At 32.5% G+C, this 19,750-nt stretch overlaps 3 protein-coding genes and 1 long non-coding RNA gene across 5 annotated transcripts; 3 read left to right on the top strand and 1 right to left on the bottom strand.

Moving 5' to 3' along the window:
• Positions 1-414: 414 nt before the first annotated feature.
• LOC121130195 (uncharacterized) lies at positions 415-1,096 on the top strand. The gene is made up of 2 exons (XR_005868620.2): positions 415-731; positions 794-1,096. It is a non-coding gene; the product is annotated as an uncharacterized lncRNA (long non-coding RNA).
• Positions 1,097-5,418: 4,322 nt separating this feature from the next.
• On the top strand, positions 5,419-9,061 carry Gem2 (Gemin 2). Its single transcript, XM_040725778.2, has 2 exons — positions 5,419-5,655; positions 5,732-9,061. The coding sequence occupies exons 1-2, from the start codon at positions 5,487-5,489 to the stop codon at positions 6,322-6,324; spliced, it is 762 nt and encodes a 253-aa protein (XP_040581712.1). The 5' UTR covers positions 5,419-5,486; the 3' UTR covers positions 6,325-9,061.
• Positions 9,062-9,664: 603 nt separating this feature from the next.
• On the top strand, positions 9,665-12,004 carry LOC121130074 (pleckstrin homology domain-containing family A member 8). 2 transcript variants are annotated; one of them, XM_040725777.2, is made up of 7 exons: positions 9,665-9,884; positions 9,960-10,129; positions 10,200-10,418; positions 10,489-10,611; positions 10,673-10,937; positions 11,008-11,330; positions 11,514-12,004. In XM_040725777.2, exons 1-7 carry the CDS (start codon positions 9,842-9,844, stop codon positions 11,739-11,741), a joined length of 1,371 nt encoding a protein of 456 aa, XP_040581711.1. In that variant the 5' UTR covers positions 9,665-9,841; the 3' UTR covers positions 11,742-12,004. The 2 variants fall into 2 exon arrangements, with proteins under 2 accessions (XP_040581711.1, XP_040581710.1); XM_040725776.2 differs by having other exon boundaries at positions 9,702-9,884; positions 10,673-10,949.
• LOC121130244 (transmembrane protein 53) lies at positions 11,906-13,267 on the bottom strand. The gene is made up of 2 exons (XM_071893789.1): positions 12,778-13,267; positions 11,906-12,540 (listed from the first exon to the last, which is right to left on the bottom strand). The coding sequence occupies exons 1-2, from the start codon at positions 13,159-13,161 to the stop codon at positions 12,028-12,030; spliced, it is 897 nt and encodes a 298-aa protein (XP_071749890.1). The 5' UTR covers positions 13,162-13,267; the 3' UTR covers positions 11,906-12,027.
• Positions 13,268-19,750: the final 6,483 nt, after the last annotated feature.

Below are 19,750 nucleotides of genomic sequence, written 5' to 3' on the forward strand. Positions count from 1 at the left end.
GATAGTAATTCTTTATGTTATTTTTGTATTCGGGGTGAAACATTATTTTTATTTTGCTAAGATATTTTCTGTTAAGGGACATTTAAAAAAATCCTTTTCATATTTGTTTTTAAACTGGAGTCTTTGTGATTATAGATCTATAGTTTTTTGTGGATTTAAATAATGTTAATAAATTATTTCCTACATTATAAATGTTGTTTTATTGAAGACATATTCTTTTCCTAAGAACATAATCTCCATGTATTTAAATTAACTTCATCTTGTTCTTTGGTCTGTCTCCAAATCATGGCAATTATCAAATATATTTGACAATTTGTATTTATTAAAGGTTTACCAACAGCACAAAAGAGGTTGTGTGATTTCAATTCTCGTGCTTCCTCCCCCTTTCTTTTATAGCGGACTATATATAAATATACGTATGTTGTGTACAAATTGCGATTTTATATAAATTGCAACTTGTAATGTATCATTCCGGATTCATTCGTGACTTGAATAATAGTCTCTAATTCTTAGATAAGTTGTCGATCTACAAACTAGGATATAAACAAAAAACATGAGAAGAGAAATATGTAGATGATCCATGTTTTTGTGAACTGAGTGGAAAGATCCTTGAATATTGTCATACTCATTGTGCGTTAGAAAGAATTGGAAATAAAATAATCCATATCGATAGAACCTCTGATATATATCAGGTCCAGCACTTGGACGGATCTGACAAAGTGAAGTCGTTTGTAAGTCGTTAGATAGATTCAATGCAGTTAACTAATATTAATAAAAAGCTCTTCTTTTTCAGTCCCGGATTTCAAGGACCAATTATATTATAATGAATCATCCTAGACTTGATTCTACAATAAATCTTCCTCAATTGAGTGCTACGAGAACTCATTAACCTGGCGCGTTGTGGACTCTTCTTGGACTTGAGTTTATAATAACTTATCCTGGACTCTACACTACGATAACTCTCCCTAAATAATCTGCTACGAGAACTTATCGTTGACCTAGTGCAATGAGGACTCATTTTAGACTTGATTTTATTTAATGCCTGAAGCATAAGGATCATGTTCAAAAATACTTTAATAAATATTTGTTGAGATTTGGAATGAAGTTATTTGATTGAATATTGCCCGTAAAAGAGAAAATATCAACATGAAATTCTCGTTTTTTATAAGTAAAAATATTTGTGCATGATTTGCAAGAATCTATTTTACATAATGAGCGACTTACATATCCGTAACAAAAATAAATGATAGCTACTGTTTTTGAGTTATTAAGACATTGCGAGAAGTTTATATTTGTTCATTGGGAAGCAATGTTTAAGGAAATTGTTCCTATGTTCGCGTCCATTTTGTTAACATCAAAGGAAAAAATATTTTTTTAAAGCTTTTAAAGGAATATTTATTTTAATAACATTCTTCATTCCTATGCGCTTTTCTGCATCTAAATACTGCCTAACGCTCAAATCTATGTTGATGCCGCATCTTCTTTTATAAAAGCCAAATCGAGCTTCAATGGGATCATAATTTATCTGTCCTAAAAGAATATGGTTGATTCGACCTCATCTAGTAATTCTTGAGATAGCGTAGATAGTCCAGTTGATGTTGTTTAGCTGTTAAAAACGTATCTTTGTGAGACTTGTTGCTTTGTCTCCGAGTCTTTCCCATTCATCAAGCTAACATGAGAAATCTTTTAAAAAGTGAAGCTAGGAGCAGTCCCTAGTAATTGTTTTTTTCCCCCATTCATTTATCTTGTAAATCGTGGGGATCGTGTATTTACAATAATCCACCACGTCCAAAATATTTCCAATATGTCCACTGTGACAAGCCAATATATTTACCATTTCTTTCTCCATAATGTATAAGTACAGCGATTGTTGAATCATGAAACAAACTATCCGTAAGCTTCACATTCATTTTTTCTATTGACCGTGGTTTCAATACCCTCTCAGTTAGTTTTTGTGCAATTTTAAGGGGGTTTCCTACTTCAGGATTGTAAAGATCTACAATATGTGAAACTTTTCCTTCCATTAATTTTCCTCTAAAGTTGGAGCACACCAAATAAATTCGGGTCAAGAACTTGTAAAAAAGTGTTAAGTAGATCCGGGCCACTCTAGATCTGTATAAAACTCATCAAGCCATGTCGTGTTTATTTTTTCAGGCCATAAGAAGAAAATACGAAATATCGAGGAGATATTCTATTATTTTATAATGTGAAGAGGACGAAAATGTATTATACAATATTTCAAGCATATCATATTTAATTTGAGTTAAACAACGTTCAATATATTTTTAATTAATGATATTACTATTGGAAGTGTATCGATGGTCTAACGCCATAACATGATGCATTTTTTATTATTTGATACTTTAAGTTTTTAATTTCCATTTAATTTAAAATTATCAATCAACTTTTTTTGCACTTCATTAACTTTTAAAGCTTCATCTAGGTTTTCTTTTTCCACTAAATTCATTTAATGAGTTTGTCTCTTAGCTTTGTTATAACTTATAAGTCAATAAGTGACGGTGTTTATTCGGTTTACACTTCTTTTTAATATCCAATTCTTTAAATATATTAAAGTTGTCTAAAGTGTCCGTTTGGGTGCCAACAGATTTATTAGATATTTTTTTATTTGTCAGATCATGACTGGATTTGTTGAGACCAGGTGATCTACAACATCAGACTCCGAAAATCTAATAATTGGTTTTCTACACCATTTTTAAAAATTTCCGTTACTGAAGCATTGTATTTTTTGTGTATACAAAGAATTTTTAATATACTATTATAATAGTCAAAATTAGAAGGGAAGTCATTATATTTTAATCGACAAAGTTCTTTTAATTCCTTTTGACATTGGCATTCTTTTTTTATATTTAGACGATATGTAATTAAAAAGAAAATTACCATAAAAAAGATCTTCTTTTTTATAGTGAAAGTTGGAGTATTTATCCTTAAGAAATTTTAATTTCACACATTCATCCTTTTTACGTGGGATAATATGAGCCATTTGAGTGAATTTGGAAATACTTATGTCTTAATTTTCATGCTGTATAGTTTATGGAAACCTATCAAATCATTTAGAAAACATAACACTTACCAAATTTTAAATTATATTAATATTTTAAGTAGAAGTCCGTAGAACTAGATTAAATATTAATTCAATATTTGTTCTGAATAAGTTTTATTTTGTATATATCTATACAACTTCAGATTTGCTCTGTGTAGGATGTAATTGCCTCAATACAAATTTATATTCCAATCAAAATGTGTTCAAGATTTCATAAACCTACTAAATACTTATTGAAGATATCCTAATGCTCTCGCGCCGATCAAATTCCCATAGTTCAACAATTACGTCACTATATCTTTATGTAGTATGTAGCAAGTACTTATTTTTAACCATATCCCTCTATTCTCAAAAACACTCAATCTAGGTATGTTACAAAAAATTTCAAATTCAATTTTTTTAAGCCTGTTTTTATTTCAATATAAAAAATTTGATGATTTGGTGTAGATACACATTATGCCACGTGACTTAAAAATAAAGAAAATGTAATGATGTGTTGAAGAAGAAAATAAATTGTACATATTACCTAAAAACCTGCCACTTTTTTTTCCCTTTAAATATTAATAAACCCAAGAATGAGGTTGTGCAGTAGATTCAGTGGCACCCCAGATATTTATAGGACTCATTGACAAAACCCACTTCGTATCTAGCAATGACTTAGAGAGGAATTTATCCAATGTCATTCCTCAATTATTTTCCGAATCCAACAAGGACTTATAACACTTAACTCCACAACAGATACTCGATGTTACATCTCGTCTTTGACGCACTTATTGATTACTTTATACTTCGATGTAATCTATTCCAAAATAGAATAATAATTATAACAGGTTTTGAAATGATTAAATAACTACAAAAAGCCGTTATTCTTTTCCTATCATATTATGTTCATATATATGTCTCAATATCAGGACTTGGGGTTTTCCCTCCAGATCATGGGGATTACATTATCATCTTGGGTTATTGTGCTTGAGTTTAGAAAATGTATAGAATCTTGGGTTTTTCGTATATATTAAGCTAATAGAGAACAATTACAATGTTATTTTACTATAAAATATATTTTTTTGACTTATTTGATTCAAACGTATATAGTGGGGAGTATCCAGTTTTGCACTTTATATTTTATAACCTTTTGAACACATTTAAACTTTCAATGAAACGTTTTCAACGTTATAACGCTATACGTTTCCGACTGTTATTACTCTGCCTACTCTTATATTGTTCGTCATTAATCTGGTTCACCACACGTTTGGCAATAAATTATTCCCAATAACTAATCCCTATCCATATGACTTCGTGTATGCAGTTTTTCAATACAGAATGGTTGGCTAGATAACTGAATTATTAGATTGGCTGCAGCAAGATAAAAACGATGCGGATTCTAGTTTTTCTAAGAATTGTGATGTTACACTAAAAAACACAAACTAATCCATGGTTATGAAAGATAAAGATTCTGTAAAACACAAGAAATGTTTTGATCTGTGTAAATCAAGCTCAATTTATAATCAGGGCTTGATAGATACGTGGCTAGTAAAAATACCAGTCGGGCTACTGCAGTGTGGTTTGTATCTAGCCAGTTTAGCTACTTAATACCGTTCCTTTAACACCATATATACTCCGGGAATTTTGGGTTCTAGTCATGAGTATTATTAGCCTGTGTCACCTTCCTCAACCGTCGAATAAACATTGAAAACAAATATTAAGGGTGATTTTTAAGTAAAAAATATATTTTTGAAAGAGAAATTTCGCAATATTTCACTACGATAGAAGTTTGGGAATTGTTTTTTCTGAGAGCTGAAAACATTATAAATTCCAGTATCTATTCAAATCTATTTAACATAGTCCGTAAATTGCTATGTGTCCTTGTTTTTGATTGGTGAAAAAGATTGAATCCAATCTAATTAAATATATCTGTACATTGCCTTCTACATTGGTAGTTTATATTTTGCGGCATGGTAAATTTTTCATAGTGCTAGCAAAAAGAAAATTGACTAGCCTGTTGGCCAGAGTCTAATTTTAATGACCGTCGAACCCTGTATATAAACCAGAAAAAAATCAACTGAAAGGAATTAAATTGCAGATAGTAGTCTTTGCTGCATATATTGTTGATCGCAATATTCAATTTGCTAGTATTTATAGTAGCATTTTGTAAAGAAGCATTTCTTGATAGTAAAATAACTCATTATATTAATATTCTTGTAGCTCCTGGGTTTTTTAATGTGGTTTTATATAGCCACGTCTGAGGTTTTCTTAAAAAGTTAATTATCAATATAATAAATAAAATGGAGAAGTTGCGTGTTTTTAAGAATAGAGGGATACGTGGAAAATAAGGACTTGCTACATAAATATATGACGTTCATAGGCGCGAGAGAGGGAATTACATACAAGGAAGAATATATTTAGAGACTGTGAGGTTATAAAAGCGATGTTGAACGAACGAGAGGATGAAAATCTTTTAGCCAAAGCCTTGTACTACCAACCTGACCAAGAGGAAGAAGATCAAGAAGCGGATTTTTCAAAGCCCCCAACTTCCGCCGATGAGTATCTTCGTCGCGTACATCAAGAAGCCAAGAAACTACAGGACGTGGTCGTTGGTGAGGAGGCTCCTTTGTCCTCTTTGAATCATAATTAAACTCATCCCCTTATTATTATTATTTTTTTAATATTTAGCTGAAATAGATCCCAAAAAACTGACTCAGGGTCAAAAATACAACTACGAAACCCGTAAAAAGATCCAAACCTCTTCCGGACTCCTTCCTTCCAAAGAGTGGCAGGATACTCAAATTGCTAATTTCTCACAACTCCGCATAAGTATCCGTCTCCCGTCTCAGACAGAAAAGTTTCAAAAGAAAAAAACAGAAAAGGAATGGGCCATCTTTTGTTTTGGGTCCCTCTATTGGAATAAACTAGTCTGTATGGATGAAGATCGCGGTGGTGAATTAGTCAAGGAGAACATACAAGGAACTCAACCTCTACTCAGTGTATTAGCATCTTTTAGACAAACACATGTTGTTGACTTGTTAGAGTTGATGGTTTCATGGACTGAGGAGTTGAATATCCTTGGCTCTGAACAAGGATCCTGGTTCTTTTCTCTTTTAACCTTACTCGAAAAACCCCTTCACCCGGACGTTATTAGTTCACTCCGCTCATTAGCACTCTTTTGCTCACAGAAAAGAGAAAAAGAAGTTGAATTTATACCGGATTTAAATTTATTCATTTGTCTCGTTGCCAAATACTTTGGTCAGGCGGATCTCTCAGATTAAAAATAATCAACATGCTGAAAGAAACTTTGTTTGGGCCTTATCGGCCTTATTGTGCGGCTCTAGCCTCTGCACCGTCTCAAAAAATATTTTTGAAACTTCAAAACTTGATTGATAATGAAGAGAATGATGAAGTGATTCAAATTCTACAGGACTATATACTCTTTCCCCACCAAGTGTATTTGCGTGCCCCTAGTCTTTCGGAAAATTACACAATATTGACATTGAATGCCATTGAAAACATTTTGAAGAGGATCAACATTGACTCCACTTTTTTATTTAAAGACTTATTAAGCATCATTATGAAGTTAAAGCTTCAGTCTGATGATATAAAAATTGTTTTGTCCTCTTGTTTAAAAGAACTTTTTCGTTCATCCATGAAGAACAAAATAATACCATTTACAGAAGATAATCATCGATACGAACTGAGCCATGTTATTTTCACGCTTTTGACGTTTACTGAGGAGACAAATGAGAGTCATTTGATTGCATCAGGACTTGGAGCTATTGACATGATAATTAGTGTTTATTCAAGTACAAAATTTATTGAGCCTATGCTGCCTGGGATTCTATCTCGATTAATGAAGGTGCTCAAAAATGAATGTATCAAATCTCACGCTATGGCTCAATGTATGGATTTATGGAACAGGACCTTTTCGGAATATTTTTTACAGGATTTCAGAGTCGATGATATTAAGAGCCTCAACCATATTTCCACTCATTTAAAAGAAATCCTTCCTTATACTTACTATGAAAACGTGCTTGTTCGAGAAAGTGCTTATATGACCTTCAAAAACATCAAATCCCTCGACTATTTTGTAGAAGATGCAGTGGAATTTGCGGCCGCCATTTCTTCAAGGAATCCAGTTCAAGAAATAAGGGATTGGATTAATTCAAGTAACGAGTCCAGGATACAAACATATGTTTTCGCCCAAATTCATTCTATGACGGAAGTCTTCAAGAATTGTGAACTATACAGACTCCACGGGTTTCTTTACGTGCTACAACTACTTGATAAATCATTAGCATCCCCTTTTTTCAAGTCGGAGTCCTATCTAAAGCCCTTTCTTCGTACCTTAATCCGTCTTGGTCGTATTGAGCTCAATACTAAAGTATCTTATATCTATGTCAAATCTGAAGCTATGAATTTTGGGTACGTTCTATCCGATGTTGATGAGATTTTTGAAATGGATGACAAATCCTGTCTAAAAGAAAAAGAATATGTTTATCTTAAATATGATCAAATTGAAGTATACAATAAGATATGCAATCAACTTTCATACTTCGAGGCAATAGATGAGATTACGGGATGTTTACTGGAGTTGCTGTCAAGTGACACGGAAGAACAAGTTAAAAGAGACTGTCTGAGTTTAATTCCTAAAATACTAAATCCCAATCTAAATAGTTTTATTCTTGAAGAGTTGGCAGATTATTTTCTACAGAACAAGGTGTTCCCTGAAGAGATATGTGAATGTCTAATCGTTTTAATAACAGTTGCGCCCCTGAGTATTCGTACTGACTACATGTCCGATGTTCTCAGCTATGTTCTGACTCGAACTTTGGACAGAAATTTGATCAAATTTGCTCTGAATAAATTTTCTAAAATTGAAGGATGCGATTGCATATTGCAATTTCTTGAAAGTAACTCACGTCCACTCTGCCAAACACTATTTATTCATTTAAGGAAGTTGCAAACGGAGGACGTACCATTGGTTCTTTTGAGTATAGTATTTAAGCTAAAAAATGATGCGAGTAATTTGAGAGATGTTTTCTCACTCTTACTTAGCCAATTGGATATTTCATGGCTGTCTCCCGATAAAAGCTTCACCACCAAGATTTTGCAGATCATAAAAGCATCCGTTGATTCAGTCAATAATTGCAACGACGAAATTATTGTTCCGAATCAACTCGAGCTCAAAAAGTCAAGTAATTTTGAAATTGGGGGTCTTACGAAATTAGTAGCCGCTCTCATGAAGGAGGATGAAGATCTTGCAAAACTACGAGAAGTGGAGGTGGATTACTCTTCTCCTAATACACCCTTTAGTGAGCCCGGTGAAGATGAGGATGAAATGGGGGATGAAGAGGAGGAAGGAGTGCAGATAAGTCCAGAGCAATCCTATTTACGTAAATGTATTGTACATACTCGACACTTTGTTTCCATGGTCCGTTGCCCACGATGGCAAATACTGTCCATGGAAATTATATTGTCATGCATCAAGACCTCAAACCTACCAGATGATGAGCTTCTACCCCTAGTTCACCAAATTTGGCAACCCTTAAAACTCTTATTTGAGTCCGATAATATTTTTGTGGTGGATCGTGCCTTTTCTCTCCTTAACATTTTGGCTCAAACTTCTAAGGACTTTATCAGACGACGCTCTGAGCAGGATGTTTTTCCTCATATCATAATGTATTTATCTCGATTAAAGTCTCTGAAAGCCTCAAAGGAAGGATCTTCTCTTATTATAACGAAGCAGGCAACAATATTATTGGACAAGATGATGAAGGGGCTATGGAACTTTACTGCTCTATTGGATCTTGATGAGAAAAGTGTTGGTAAATTAGTACGTCACATTGATGACATTGGCATAGGAGAAGAGGGGTTCTTTAAGCCATTACGTGATATCGATGAAGATGTTCTCTACTATTATCGCTTGTTAAAAGGAAACGCTTAAAATTTAATGATATATTATTGTAAATATATATTTGTTTTTCGTTATTAAATATATTTGTGATCTCCATATATCTATATCTATTACACTACCTCCGCCAACAAAGTCGAATGGAGTTTATAGTTTTGACTCTACTATTTACTGTTTGTCTCTAGATTGACGGCAAAAGTTGCAGATTGATTTTGATTACTTGGTACGAAGGTTATATATAATAGTCACAGTAAGATACCATTAAATTTTGAGAGGTGAAGGTAGCACAGAACGTTATAAACACATAATCGACCATAACTTTGAAGTATATGGATCTACAAACCTCAAATTTGTGTCATTAAGTAGGTTTAATAAAGATGCTTCACATAGCAAAATATCCAAGGTAAAAGTTGAAAAAAAAGTGAAAAACATAGGGAAGAAAGGACCATAGGCGACGGTTTGCGTTCACCCGATTGCCCATTCTACTGCACATTTAATTCCCTTTTTTTGGAATTATGTATCTGATAATAAGTCCCAAAGTGTAGAATATTATCCCCATGTCGTATCAACTAATAGTTTTTGTATACATATTAATTATTATCCCCACTTGAAAGTGATAAATCGACAATCGCTGTTATATTTACAAGAGAGGCAATCGGGCACTCTCCCTTTTTTGTTTCTTACCAAATAAAATTCTTAATATTCTGCTCTCTCCTCTCCTGACTGAGAGTCATATAATATTCAATTGTGGCTTTTCTCCCTTTTTAACAATACGGAGAACATAGATGAAAAGAAATCGTAGAAAAAGTTATTTTTCAAAGAGACCACAATAATCTAATCATTAAATATTAGGAAATGAGGATTCGAGAACTATTGGGATGTTGAGAGGAAGTCTGTGGAAATGGACGAATTATTGGAATGGTATGTAGAGTCTCTAATATAATTGCTGTGAAGCATCATACGCATATTTTGATCTTAAATCCCATGTTTCAATAGGTTGGCAACTACGATGGTTCATTTTGGACAATGGGGGAACATTATCCTATTTTAAATCCCAAGAAGAGGAAAATGAAGGATGCAAGGGATCATTAAATGTGTCCTCTTGTGAAATTAGAGTTCATCCAACAGATTTACTCAGACTGGATATTTCCATATCTGGAGAGCAAGTAAGAGAAAGGGGGTCAGAAAAACTTATCTTAAAATTAAATCGTAACTTATTCTCTCACCCCTACCTAGTATATATATTTACGAGCCAATTCGGAAAAGGAAAGACAAGAATGGCTTGTTGGATTGGGATCAGTAAAAGCTTGTGTCCAAAAATCAGACTCTACTCGTCGATGTAGTGAAGACATCATGACAAAACGATCTGAATTAAAGCTGTATTGCGACTTATTAATGCAACAAGTGCATACAATAAAATCAGCAATCAATACTGACAAAAGTGTCGATGTTGAGGTAATTATTAATAATAGAGTAGAGCGACCATCTCTTAAGAGTCAATGCTGATATTTAATTAATTATTTAGAAACTCACTACAGGAAGTAGTCTTCTCGTAGAAACTTGTGATACATTTATTCGAACACTGGATAAAACTATGGCCTTATCCGATTCGTCTTGCAATATCATCACTGGGATATCTAGTCATAAAGTGAGACCATATTCTATATAAGATTTTTATGTATTCTAAAATCAATGTTATTTTGTTTAAGGATTGTAACATGATCAATTTAAGTCCTCATCGGCGGATTCATCCTCAAAAAAACTCAGTTTCTGGTATTAATGGTGATATTTCCCATCTCGATTATTCGAAAAGAGGAGGAGATAGAAAAAATAGCGATGAATCTCACCGAGCAAAACTAGAGACAATTCTATTAAACTTAAAAAATCCATTTCAAGAAGTTGACATCAGTCCTACTCATGAAATACCCACTAAAATGTTTCTCAAATCGTCAGAATCTGCCATTGTTATATGTGGTCTGAAGGACTGTAATTTGATTTCGATATGTATACTTATATATCTTTTTTTTTATTCCCTTGTTCCTAGATTTTTTAAATAAGAGTGCATTTAAGCCTTTGAAAGAGGATATGATAAATCACATACAATGTCTTCGATCCAACTATAGGATCAATCCAACAAGTCACCAATATATACAATCAATGATCAATGAAGAAATAAAGATACATGGATCTTGGCAAAATTCACCTTCTAGTCAGTCCCTCTATTGGCTTGCTCGTGGATTAATATTCATTCATAACTTTCTTCGTCACATGATGGAGAGTGATGATACTGTTGAAGACTCCTTAACGATTGCCTACGAAACTGCTCTGAAAAATTATAAGGGAGGACGAATGGAAACTGTTTATAAGGTTTGTAGCAGATTTGAGTTGCAATCAGGGCCGGTTTTATTGTGAGTGAGTCTAAAATTCAGAAAAACGTGGGACCCTCTCAAGAGCGGGACCGAAGGAACTTCTCCCCCCTCCTAAAAGCGTCTTGGTTACAATTCGTGATTATTTAATTTATTATTAATATCACCCTTCATTTTTGTATAGGATAGTCTAAAGAACTGTCCAAGTCGAGAAGAATTCCTTGTCTTACTGGGTCTTCCAGAGGAGACTTCTAATACGGAATCAAGGAAGAAAATATTTCAACCAAAACTTTTCCTCAGCTTAGCCAAATATTTATACTCTATGGAGAAATGCTTAATGATTTTAATTCAATTTTGTGATATTCATCTCCAAAAAGTAATTAATGCTCCAAACTCTACGAATACTTCTTGAAATTTTTGACAATTATATTATATGGATTCCCTGAAGTAATTAATGTTAAAAGAGTGATATTTTATTGTGGATTTTTTGTAGGTATGCTCTATATTTTTGTTTTTATATTTTTATAGGAACTATTTTTGATTTTTTTTTTTGTTCGTGGTTTGTTAATTTATATAATAATTAGTATTATAATTATCAAAGTAGTTGCATATTTAATTTATTATAAAGATATCAAATCAATTTTGCTTAAATAAATATCTATACTTAAATGTTAATTATTAGCATTCATTAATCAGAGTCAGGAGGTTTGATTATTGCTCTCAGAAGTGCAAGTATAAACAAAGCTCATGATCGTGGCCACATAACTCTCCTTGTTCATTTCATAGTGATTAATGTGTGAACCGCTATCATAGCAGATTTTTGTCACGTTGCATCCCATATTCGTTTTAGTATGAATGACACATTCTATATCCTTAAAAAACACGATTTTGTCATCTTTGGAGTACATAAATAAGTAAGGAACACCCACATTTTCTTCATTTCTCATCATCCAATCAAAGTATGAGGTTTGTCGTTTTGCCCCTCCAAGGATTGACATAATTTTGGCTTTTATGATGCAGAGAAGTGAGTATAAAAGGAGATATAGGGACATCATATACAAAAATAAGCCTTGGTAGTAAGGATCTGACTTTAATATGAGTTGAGTGAATTTAATGAAGGAACCGATACGAGGCCGCCCAGGATTACTATCGAATATTCGACCTTTTAAACGGGATTTTTTTGAGGGGATCCTGTGGAAAAATGAAGGAACTTAATATTTAATATAAAAGCTACATGCAAGAATCTGTTATTTAAGACGACACAAACTTCCCAATGATTTATGATTGTTTAAAAGAAGGAATTGTTTAAGTTTGTAGTCCTAAGATGTTGTGTTATAATTACTAAATGTATAGTTTGTACACAATTTTTGATGTAATGTGAATCCAAAAAAAAATTCTTTGTAATTAGCATATTATGTGTTTCATTATTATTATTTAGCGGTACGTACTTTGTTTATAGCTTCGATAATGAGCTGATATAAGGAGCCTCCAAGTTTTGAAAATGAATGAATAATGATTGGATTATTCTCTAATGCCATTTCTCCCATCAAATCAAGTAATTTCACTGCTATCGGACGGAGTTCTGATGAATCTAAAAAGTTATATTTGAGTGGTGGACAGTAGGATATCGTAATACATCCTCCATGACTGTAATGCATCCCATAGTCACAAAGAGCTTCAAGAGTGCATCCTCCCCATCCTAGAAGGAACACAATTGGCTCAGAGCCAGGTGCATATCGAATATCGGATTTTCCAATTGTCGAATTATTGGGGGATGGGAAAGTGATGTGATATTCTAACTCATCTTGATCCTCCTCGTGAAAATCTTCCATTGAGTAACGATTTAATTGTTAATTTCGTACTTGAAGTAGATTTGTGTCTTGTTTTTTTCAAATTCAATAACTCATGAAAAGGAACTTTTATATACATGGTCGAAGAAAGTTGTCATGTATACCTGATAAAGGACAGTCCAAGGAAGAGTGGAAAGCTGAATTGATTATATCGAATATATAATTATTTATTTATATGCGTGATTATCAATTAATTATATAATTAAATTGAATAAAAGTGAACACTTTATGGTCATAGAATAATTTGTGACATGAACGGTTTAAATAAGTATAAAAGTCATTTTCAATCAATCAGTGTTTGAAGCTCTGATAGGACATAATATCATGATTAATAACATATCTATAGTTTCAACTAACCAGAGATTTTTACGAGTCGTTTTTCATGAGTGCAAGTCAAGTCTGAAGTCCTGCTGTGAACGAGCCGCTAGTTCTTATCAATTAATCATCAATACTTAGCTATCCACCCCGTTACTTGATTTATGTACATATAAATATCCAAGGGTGCAAGGTACTTTTGCCTTAAACTATTTTTTGCCAGAGAACATCTTCCCTTAGGACATTTCACCTTTAAGCCATGTTGCCTCAATGATATTTTGCATTAAAATATAAATAAATAATGATACAATTATCTTTCAAAAATTTCATTAAGTACACATTATCGAAATTTCATTATGTAGCGAATTCGAACGAGAGATAAAATTGTTAATTTAAATAGTTTAATTAGAAAAATAAAAATAAACAAACAGGACAATGATTCGAACGTAAAAAGTGGGAATAACTACTCCGTTATTGATTATCCTTAGACATGATGAATTATTCATGTTAGAAAAGACTCATGTATTGACAACAAGCATAATATTTGGAAAAATCATCCTTCAAACCGAAAGCAACCCTTTCATGGGTTTTATAGTAATACGCATTGTATATTTTGAGGAAAAATTTCAAAGGTTATGTCCATTTCAACCTGTAGTAAACAATAAAGACGTATAAACTTTATTTATTCATATTTAAGGTGAAATGTCCTAAGGCTAAGTGGTTTAAGGAAAATGTACTGAGCCAAGATAGTTTAAGGCAAATGTAACGGGCACCATATCCAAGAAAGGGTACTCCAAATTCTAAGAGGGGCCAGGGTCGTGAGTCATGACTAGGATTTTTCTTTATTTGTTGACTAGCTTTAATAATTTATATTTCTTAAGACCTTTTATTTATTTAAAAGCCCAAAATTTGCAATTATCATATTTTTTGAGGCTGATATTCATTAAGATTCAATCATATAAAAATATAAATTGAGTTTAAATAATTGTAATGATTTAAAATAAAGGATGTTCATCTTTAAGTCTTGAGTTTTATATTATTCCAGTCTGAATCTTTTCACTCTACGTATAAGTTGAGTTTAAATCCACAGTTAAATGAGACTTATGTGTGACTCTTATTTCTTTTTTGAAAACTACGAATAATGTCCAGAGTAGAAGCCAAGTCGTGCGTCGTAGAAGCTTTCCACAAAATTCTTTGTGAGGTAGCCCAGAAAGGATGGACCTTTTGATAGCCACATTACTCTCGGGATTGAGGCTCTTTCCAATTTTCCAAGATGTTTCTTCAGTCTCCCTTGGAACAGAATGCAAAGACAACTTGTCAAACATATTTGATCTTCTTGCCCTGCCGTAAAAATGGGAAAATGTAATAATAGAGTCCCTCACTTACTGTCAGGGAGGATAGACAATTTACGGCTTAGTTCCAAATTTCAACGGGTTGTATTTAATTCAACTCTCCCTCTAAGGACTGGGAAAAGAATTTTAACTAAGTCATCCTAGCATTTGCAAGATGCCCAGCGTTATCTAGTCTTATATATTTTTTCGATTTGAATATTGATCTCTTTTATTTGAGTGACTACCTTCCCTAGTACTCGTTTGCCTACATTCTTTTTGGAAGGCCAAAAGGCCAGAAACTAGGGCTGTCTGCTTTGCTCTAGTTAGCCCTAAAGCATAGATAGCTAGCTGCCTCAATTCTGGGTATCCAATAAGCTTGTCTCTCTGAGAAAAATTTTCATTGCATCTGCAGCAAGATACGCAGCCTTTTCCTTAAGGATCCCCCTTACGAGGATAGGGAATGGAATTACGTAGGGAATGGAATTACGTTGCAGACATTGTTCGATTTTTCCCACAATGGTCATATAAGTTCTACTCAACCCTTAAACTTTTAGTAAGAAGATACTTGAAGATGAGGACAAGAACATCGAAGACATAGTTGTTGTTTGTTTGTCTGTTTTAATTGTATCATTTTCATATGTTGTAGTGGTAGACATTAGTAAATTTTTATCTAGTATGTAAAAAACATAAATTGACAATATTGAAGGGTTGAGCTTTGATCTATGGCGTTAATTTTAAACTATAACGTTTATTTATGATTAATTTTATCGCAATCCCTCTAGATGTATTTTAATCCTTATATTGTTGTATTAAATTTTAATAAAAGTCCAATAAATAAATTATAAAAAAACTTAACACCAGTAAGTAACACTGAACTTGGCTCTGTTGTAACGTCATCAAAAAAGTTATCAGCTAACGTCAACCAGACTACGTTGCGAGTTTCTTATCGACACAACTTATATTTATATATAGTCACCTTGGTGGAAATGGGCGCTTGTTAAAAAATTATACTTTTAATTCATTTTTGAACACCTGAGAGAGGATTTTTTTAATCCTCAACAGCGTTCATTCAGTCAATCATTTATTTTTTACTATTTTATTGTCCAACTAAATTACCAGAGCTAATAAGAAGTAGCAAAAAAAAATACCAGGTGAATATTTTTGGTTGATATGTTCAATTATAACAAGAATACTTTTTATTCTAATAGATGGCGCTGAGAGTGTTATAAACACTCTATAACTATCAACGCAACCTCCCTAAATTCACCCTTTTAATTGAATTCGGAAAGTAAATTCTGATAAGGGAAGACAAAATTGCATGCGTCATGAATAAAATTTGGAGAAATGAGCGGAAAAGTGTATACGGGTCCACTCCAAATTCTGTTTTTTATGACTTGTGAGAAGACTTGAATTAAACTAAATTCCCTTGTTACTTGACAATGACTCTTACTTGACCTGACTTAAGTCTTACAAGGATAAATACTTTACATTCTGTTATAAAATTCCGATAAAGCAACGTGACTTGTCCAAGAAAATAGTACTCTTGGAACTTGAAGTTTAAGACTTGATACTTCTTATAACTTGTTCCCATTCCTGATATGCAAAAAATCAATTTAAAAAGGAATGTATTTGTGTTGAATTGTAAATATAATCAAAGAGGATTAAAATAAATTAATTTTTAAAACTTATATACGGCTTACCTACTATAATATAATATTAATGTACGTGTTTGTCTGTCTGTTTGTCCACGGATTAGCGAGTTTGTCTTAGTATTTTTAGTATGTGTATAATAAAATAATTCGTAATAAAATATATAAAAAGGGCACATCCAGTACCAATAGGTTATGATGATATTGTATATGGGTTAAAGATTTCAACTGAGTAATAATTAAGGATTATGTATATAAGTAGAGGCATCCACAGGTTTATATTTTGGGACGGGGCTTGGATTTTTGAATTAAAAAAAAAAAAATCCAAAAATTAAAATTTTTAGAAAAAAAATTTAAAAAATTAAATTACAATTATTAAATTTAAAAAAAAATAATTTCAAGTATTAATTTCTTTGGAAAATTTTTTCACAAATCTACAGCTATGAACAAAAATTTGAATTTTTTAAGAAATACATTTTTCTGATGTTCCCAGCTTTTCACGAAAAATTAATTTTTTTGGAAAATAATTTTAAATATTAATAGCTGTTCAAAAAAATTCTTTTTTGATATTAATTTTTTGGTGATAAATTTCAAAAATGCTTAGCTCTTCTGAGTAAATTAAATTTTTTGGAAAAAAAAATCGAAAATTAAATTCTAAATATCAATTTAACTGTAGATAAATTTCCAAAACCTTTAGCTATTCACAGCAAATTAATTTTTTCGGAAAAAAAAATCAATTATCCATAGCTATTCTTTAAAAGTTAAAATTTTTGGAAAAAAAATTCAAAAATCCAGAACAGTTCAGAAAAAGATTGAAATAAAAAAAAAATTTCAAAAATTAAATTTTTCGTATGAAAATTTCAAAAAACCATAGCTATTCACAGACAATTATATTTGTTAGAAAAAAAATGGAAAAATTTAATTAAATTTCAAATATAAAAAGTATAAGTTCTTTTTTTTCAAATATTACATTTTCTAGGAAGAATAAAAATTCCTTAATTTGTGGGCTGGGGCCCTCTAGCCATCCCCTACAGTTGATCTACAAAAAAGAAGACATTTGCTCTTTTATAATATGTGAGACCGAAAAAATTTGGTCCATAACCTGACACCGAATCTAAGACCGTGGAACGGACCGAAAAATCGGACCAAATCGCTTCCATTCAAAAAGAGTCAGAAAAAATGTAATTAGCCTGAATTGTTTTTAAATAATTGAATATAAATACGACCAAATAAAGTTAATAACGCTTCCTTTACGCATCATAAAAAAATATTCAAATTTTTTTCAAATATATTTACAATAATGTCCATTAATTTTGGACATTCAACCCATAGTACAATATATCACAATCAAATGAAAATCTGCATTAGGATGTAACCATAACATATACATACTTTGTCGAAATGAATAAAGTTAAATTGATAGAGGTTCAAAAATATATTTTTGCCATGACTCCCTGAAAATAAATTTGTATTTACCTAAGCCGTCATCATTATCATTTTATTCTTGAAGAGAGAATATCTAAATATGAAGGCCCAATTTCTGAAAGACAAAAGTAAGCCTGAAGATTTGTTGTAGAATTATAAGTATAAGTCCTTGATAGATTCAGAGTAGAATTGAGGACCGATATAGGAGTCATTCCGGTATATATCATTGCTAAATACTGAGAGGGATTGGTGATATTTTCCTTTATATCATAGGTATTCATATAAATTAATTTTTTGTCAAAAAAAATTGAAAAACTAAATTAAACTCAAAATTCAAATATAAAATTTTGTAGTCAAAAGTAGAAATTCTTTAATTTAGGCCGGGAGAGGGGGGTACATACTCTGCAACCACCCCTTGCGGACTGGATCAAAACTAAATGCATGGGGCTCTTTTCTATCTTTAATTAGTTCAAAATATTTAACATACCAGCGTCTCATAAAGTTGGAATCTCTGTAAATTAAACTACATAATAGATATATATGTCCTTTATATATAGAAAACTAATTTTTTTAACCTTAACTATTAAATGTTTGGTGATCCATTATAAAATTTGGAAATTCGAGTCCTTTTTTGTTGTGGGACGATTAATTGGAATTGCAGAATCGTTTTTTTTTTTTTTCTGGAATGAGGATCAGCATCGGAAAAATAATGCTTAATTTGTGATTCCCATTCTTATACATATAATTCTGTAATTCTGTTTTTAAAATGGTCGACGAATTAATTTATTTGACATGAAAGATGAGAGTCTTAGACACATGTATATTCAACATGGCCGCCCATGTTCTCAACTACCAACTCCAGCATGGACCGGAACTTGCTGCATGACTTGGCGATGAAGCTCTGGTCAAGGTTGGTTCAGACATTCTTGAGGGCAGACTTCAGCTGGTCCTTGGACTTGTATTGGACTCCTGACAGCATCCCCTTTAAACGCCCAAACACAAGGGGCGAACAATCAGGCGAGTAAAGCCTTTTCCTTAAGCTTGTTGAGAAGAATCTTCGACCTTGCGAGGCGTTTTTCCTTGTCTACAGGCTTGAGGGCTTGACGAGGGGTTCTCTTGTAATCCTTAAGGCCAATATCTTCGAGGCCTTGACTTAGATCTAGTGGTCGCCTCCGGAGTCCCTTTAGCTACCACGTTGTAAACGGTGGTGTGGCTGCAGTTCAGAACCTTGGCAATTTCAGTGGGAGTTTTTCCCCGCGCGGAAATTTTCAAAATTGCTACTCAACGTCTCTCCATATTATCGGCTGTTGTTTGACTGTGGCGATTTAGATTTTGTGTGAGTTTGGTTTATAACTAGTCAAGACCCTTGCCTCGAAGTATAAACTGGTTTCAACTCAATAAAATCACGAATATGTGCATGACGTAAAATTTAAAGGAGTGTTCAGTTTCAGACGCGCACACCTGCATATTACTAGTATTTAACTATTTTTTATTTTATTTGGTTCCTTCATATTAATATACATATATATATATAAATAAACAAAAGTATAATATAAACATTATAATAATAAAGTCCAGGGCAATTACGTGCAGATACATAAAAAAACATTGTAGTTTAAATTTAGTGGCCCGGAGTTGAACCATACCTACTATAAGTATATAGTAAAATATCCAAATTATGAGAATTCTGTCCCCATTGCTTTTCATGTTGTTCAAAATCTTCTTGCATCGGATGTATCTGGCCTCCATATTGGCCATGGACAACATGGGACAGGTGGTGCGGACCAAGGACTTACCCCAATGTCCTTGACAATGTTGGCAGTAGTAGTCTTACCCATGTTGTTCTTCTTG

This window comes from Lepeophtheirus salmonis, chromosome Z (genome assembly GCF_016086655.4).
Source record: "Lepeophtheirus salmonis chromosome Z, UVic_Lsal_1.4, whole genome shotgun sequence".
Classification (NCBI taxonomy): Eukaryota; Metazoa; Arthropoda; class Copepoda; order Siphonostomatoida; family Caligidae; genus Lepeophtheirus; species Lepeophtheirus salmonis.

Bases quoted from the DNA above. Each gene is read 5' to 3' on its own strand.
- Gem2 (XM_040725778.2), top strand. From the start codon at position 5,487: ATGTTGAACGAACGAGAGGATGAAAATCTTTTAGCCAAAGCCTTGTAC. The intron at 5,656-5,731 runs GTGAGGAGGCTC...TTTAATATTTAG, and splicing joins ACTACAGGACGTGGTCGTTG to CTGAAATAGATCCCAAAAAA.
- LOC121130074 (XM_040725776.2), top strand. From the start codon at position 9,842: ATGTTGAGAGGAAGTCTGTGGAAATGGACGAATTATTGGAATG. The intron at 9,885-9,959 runs GTATGTAGAGTC...ATGTTTCAATAG, and splicing joins ATGGACGAATTATTGGAATG to GTTGGCAACTACGATGGTTC. The intron at 10,950-11,007 runs GTAATTTGATTT...CCTTGTTCCTAG, and splicing joins TATATGTGGTCTGAAGGACT to ATTTTTTAAATAAGAGTGCA.
- LOC121130244 (XM_071893789.1), bottom strand. From the start codon at position 13,161: ATGGAAGATTTTCACGAGGAGGATCAAGATGAGTTAGAATATCACATC. The intron at 12,541-12,777 runs GTACGTACCGCT...ATTAAATATTAA, and splicing joins TTATCGAAGCTATAAACAAA to GTTCCTTCATTTTTCCACAG.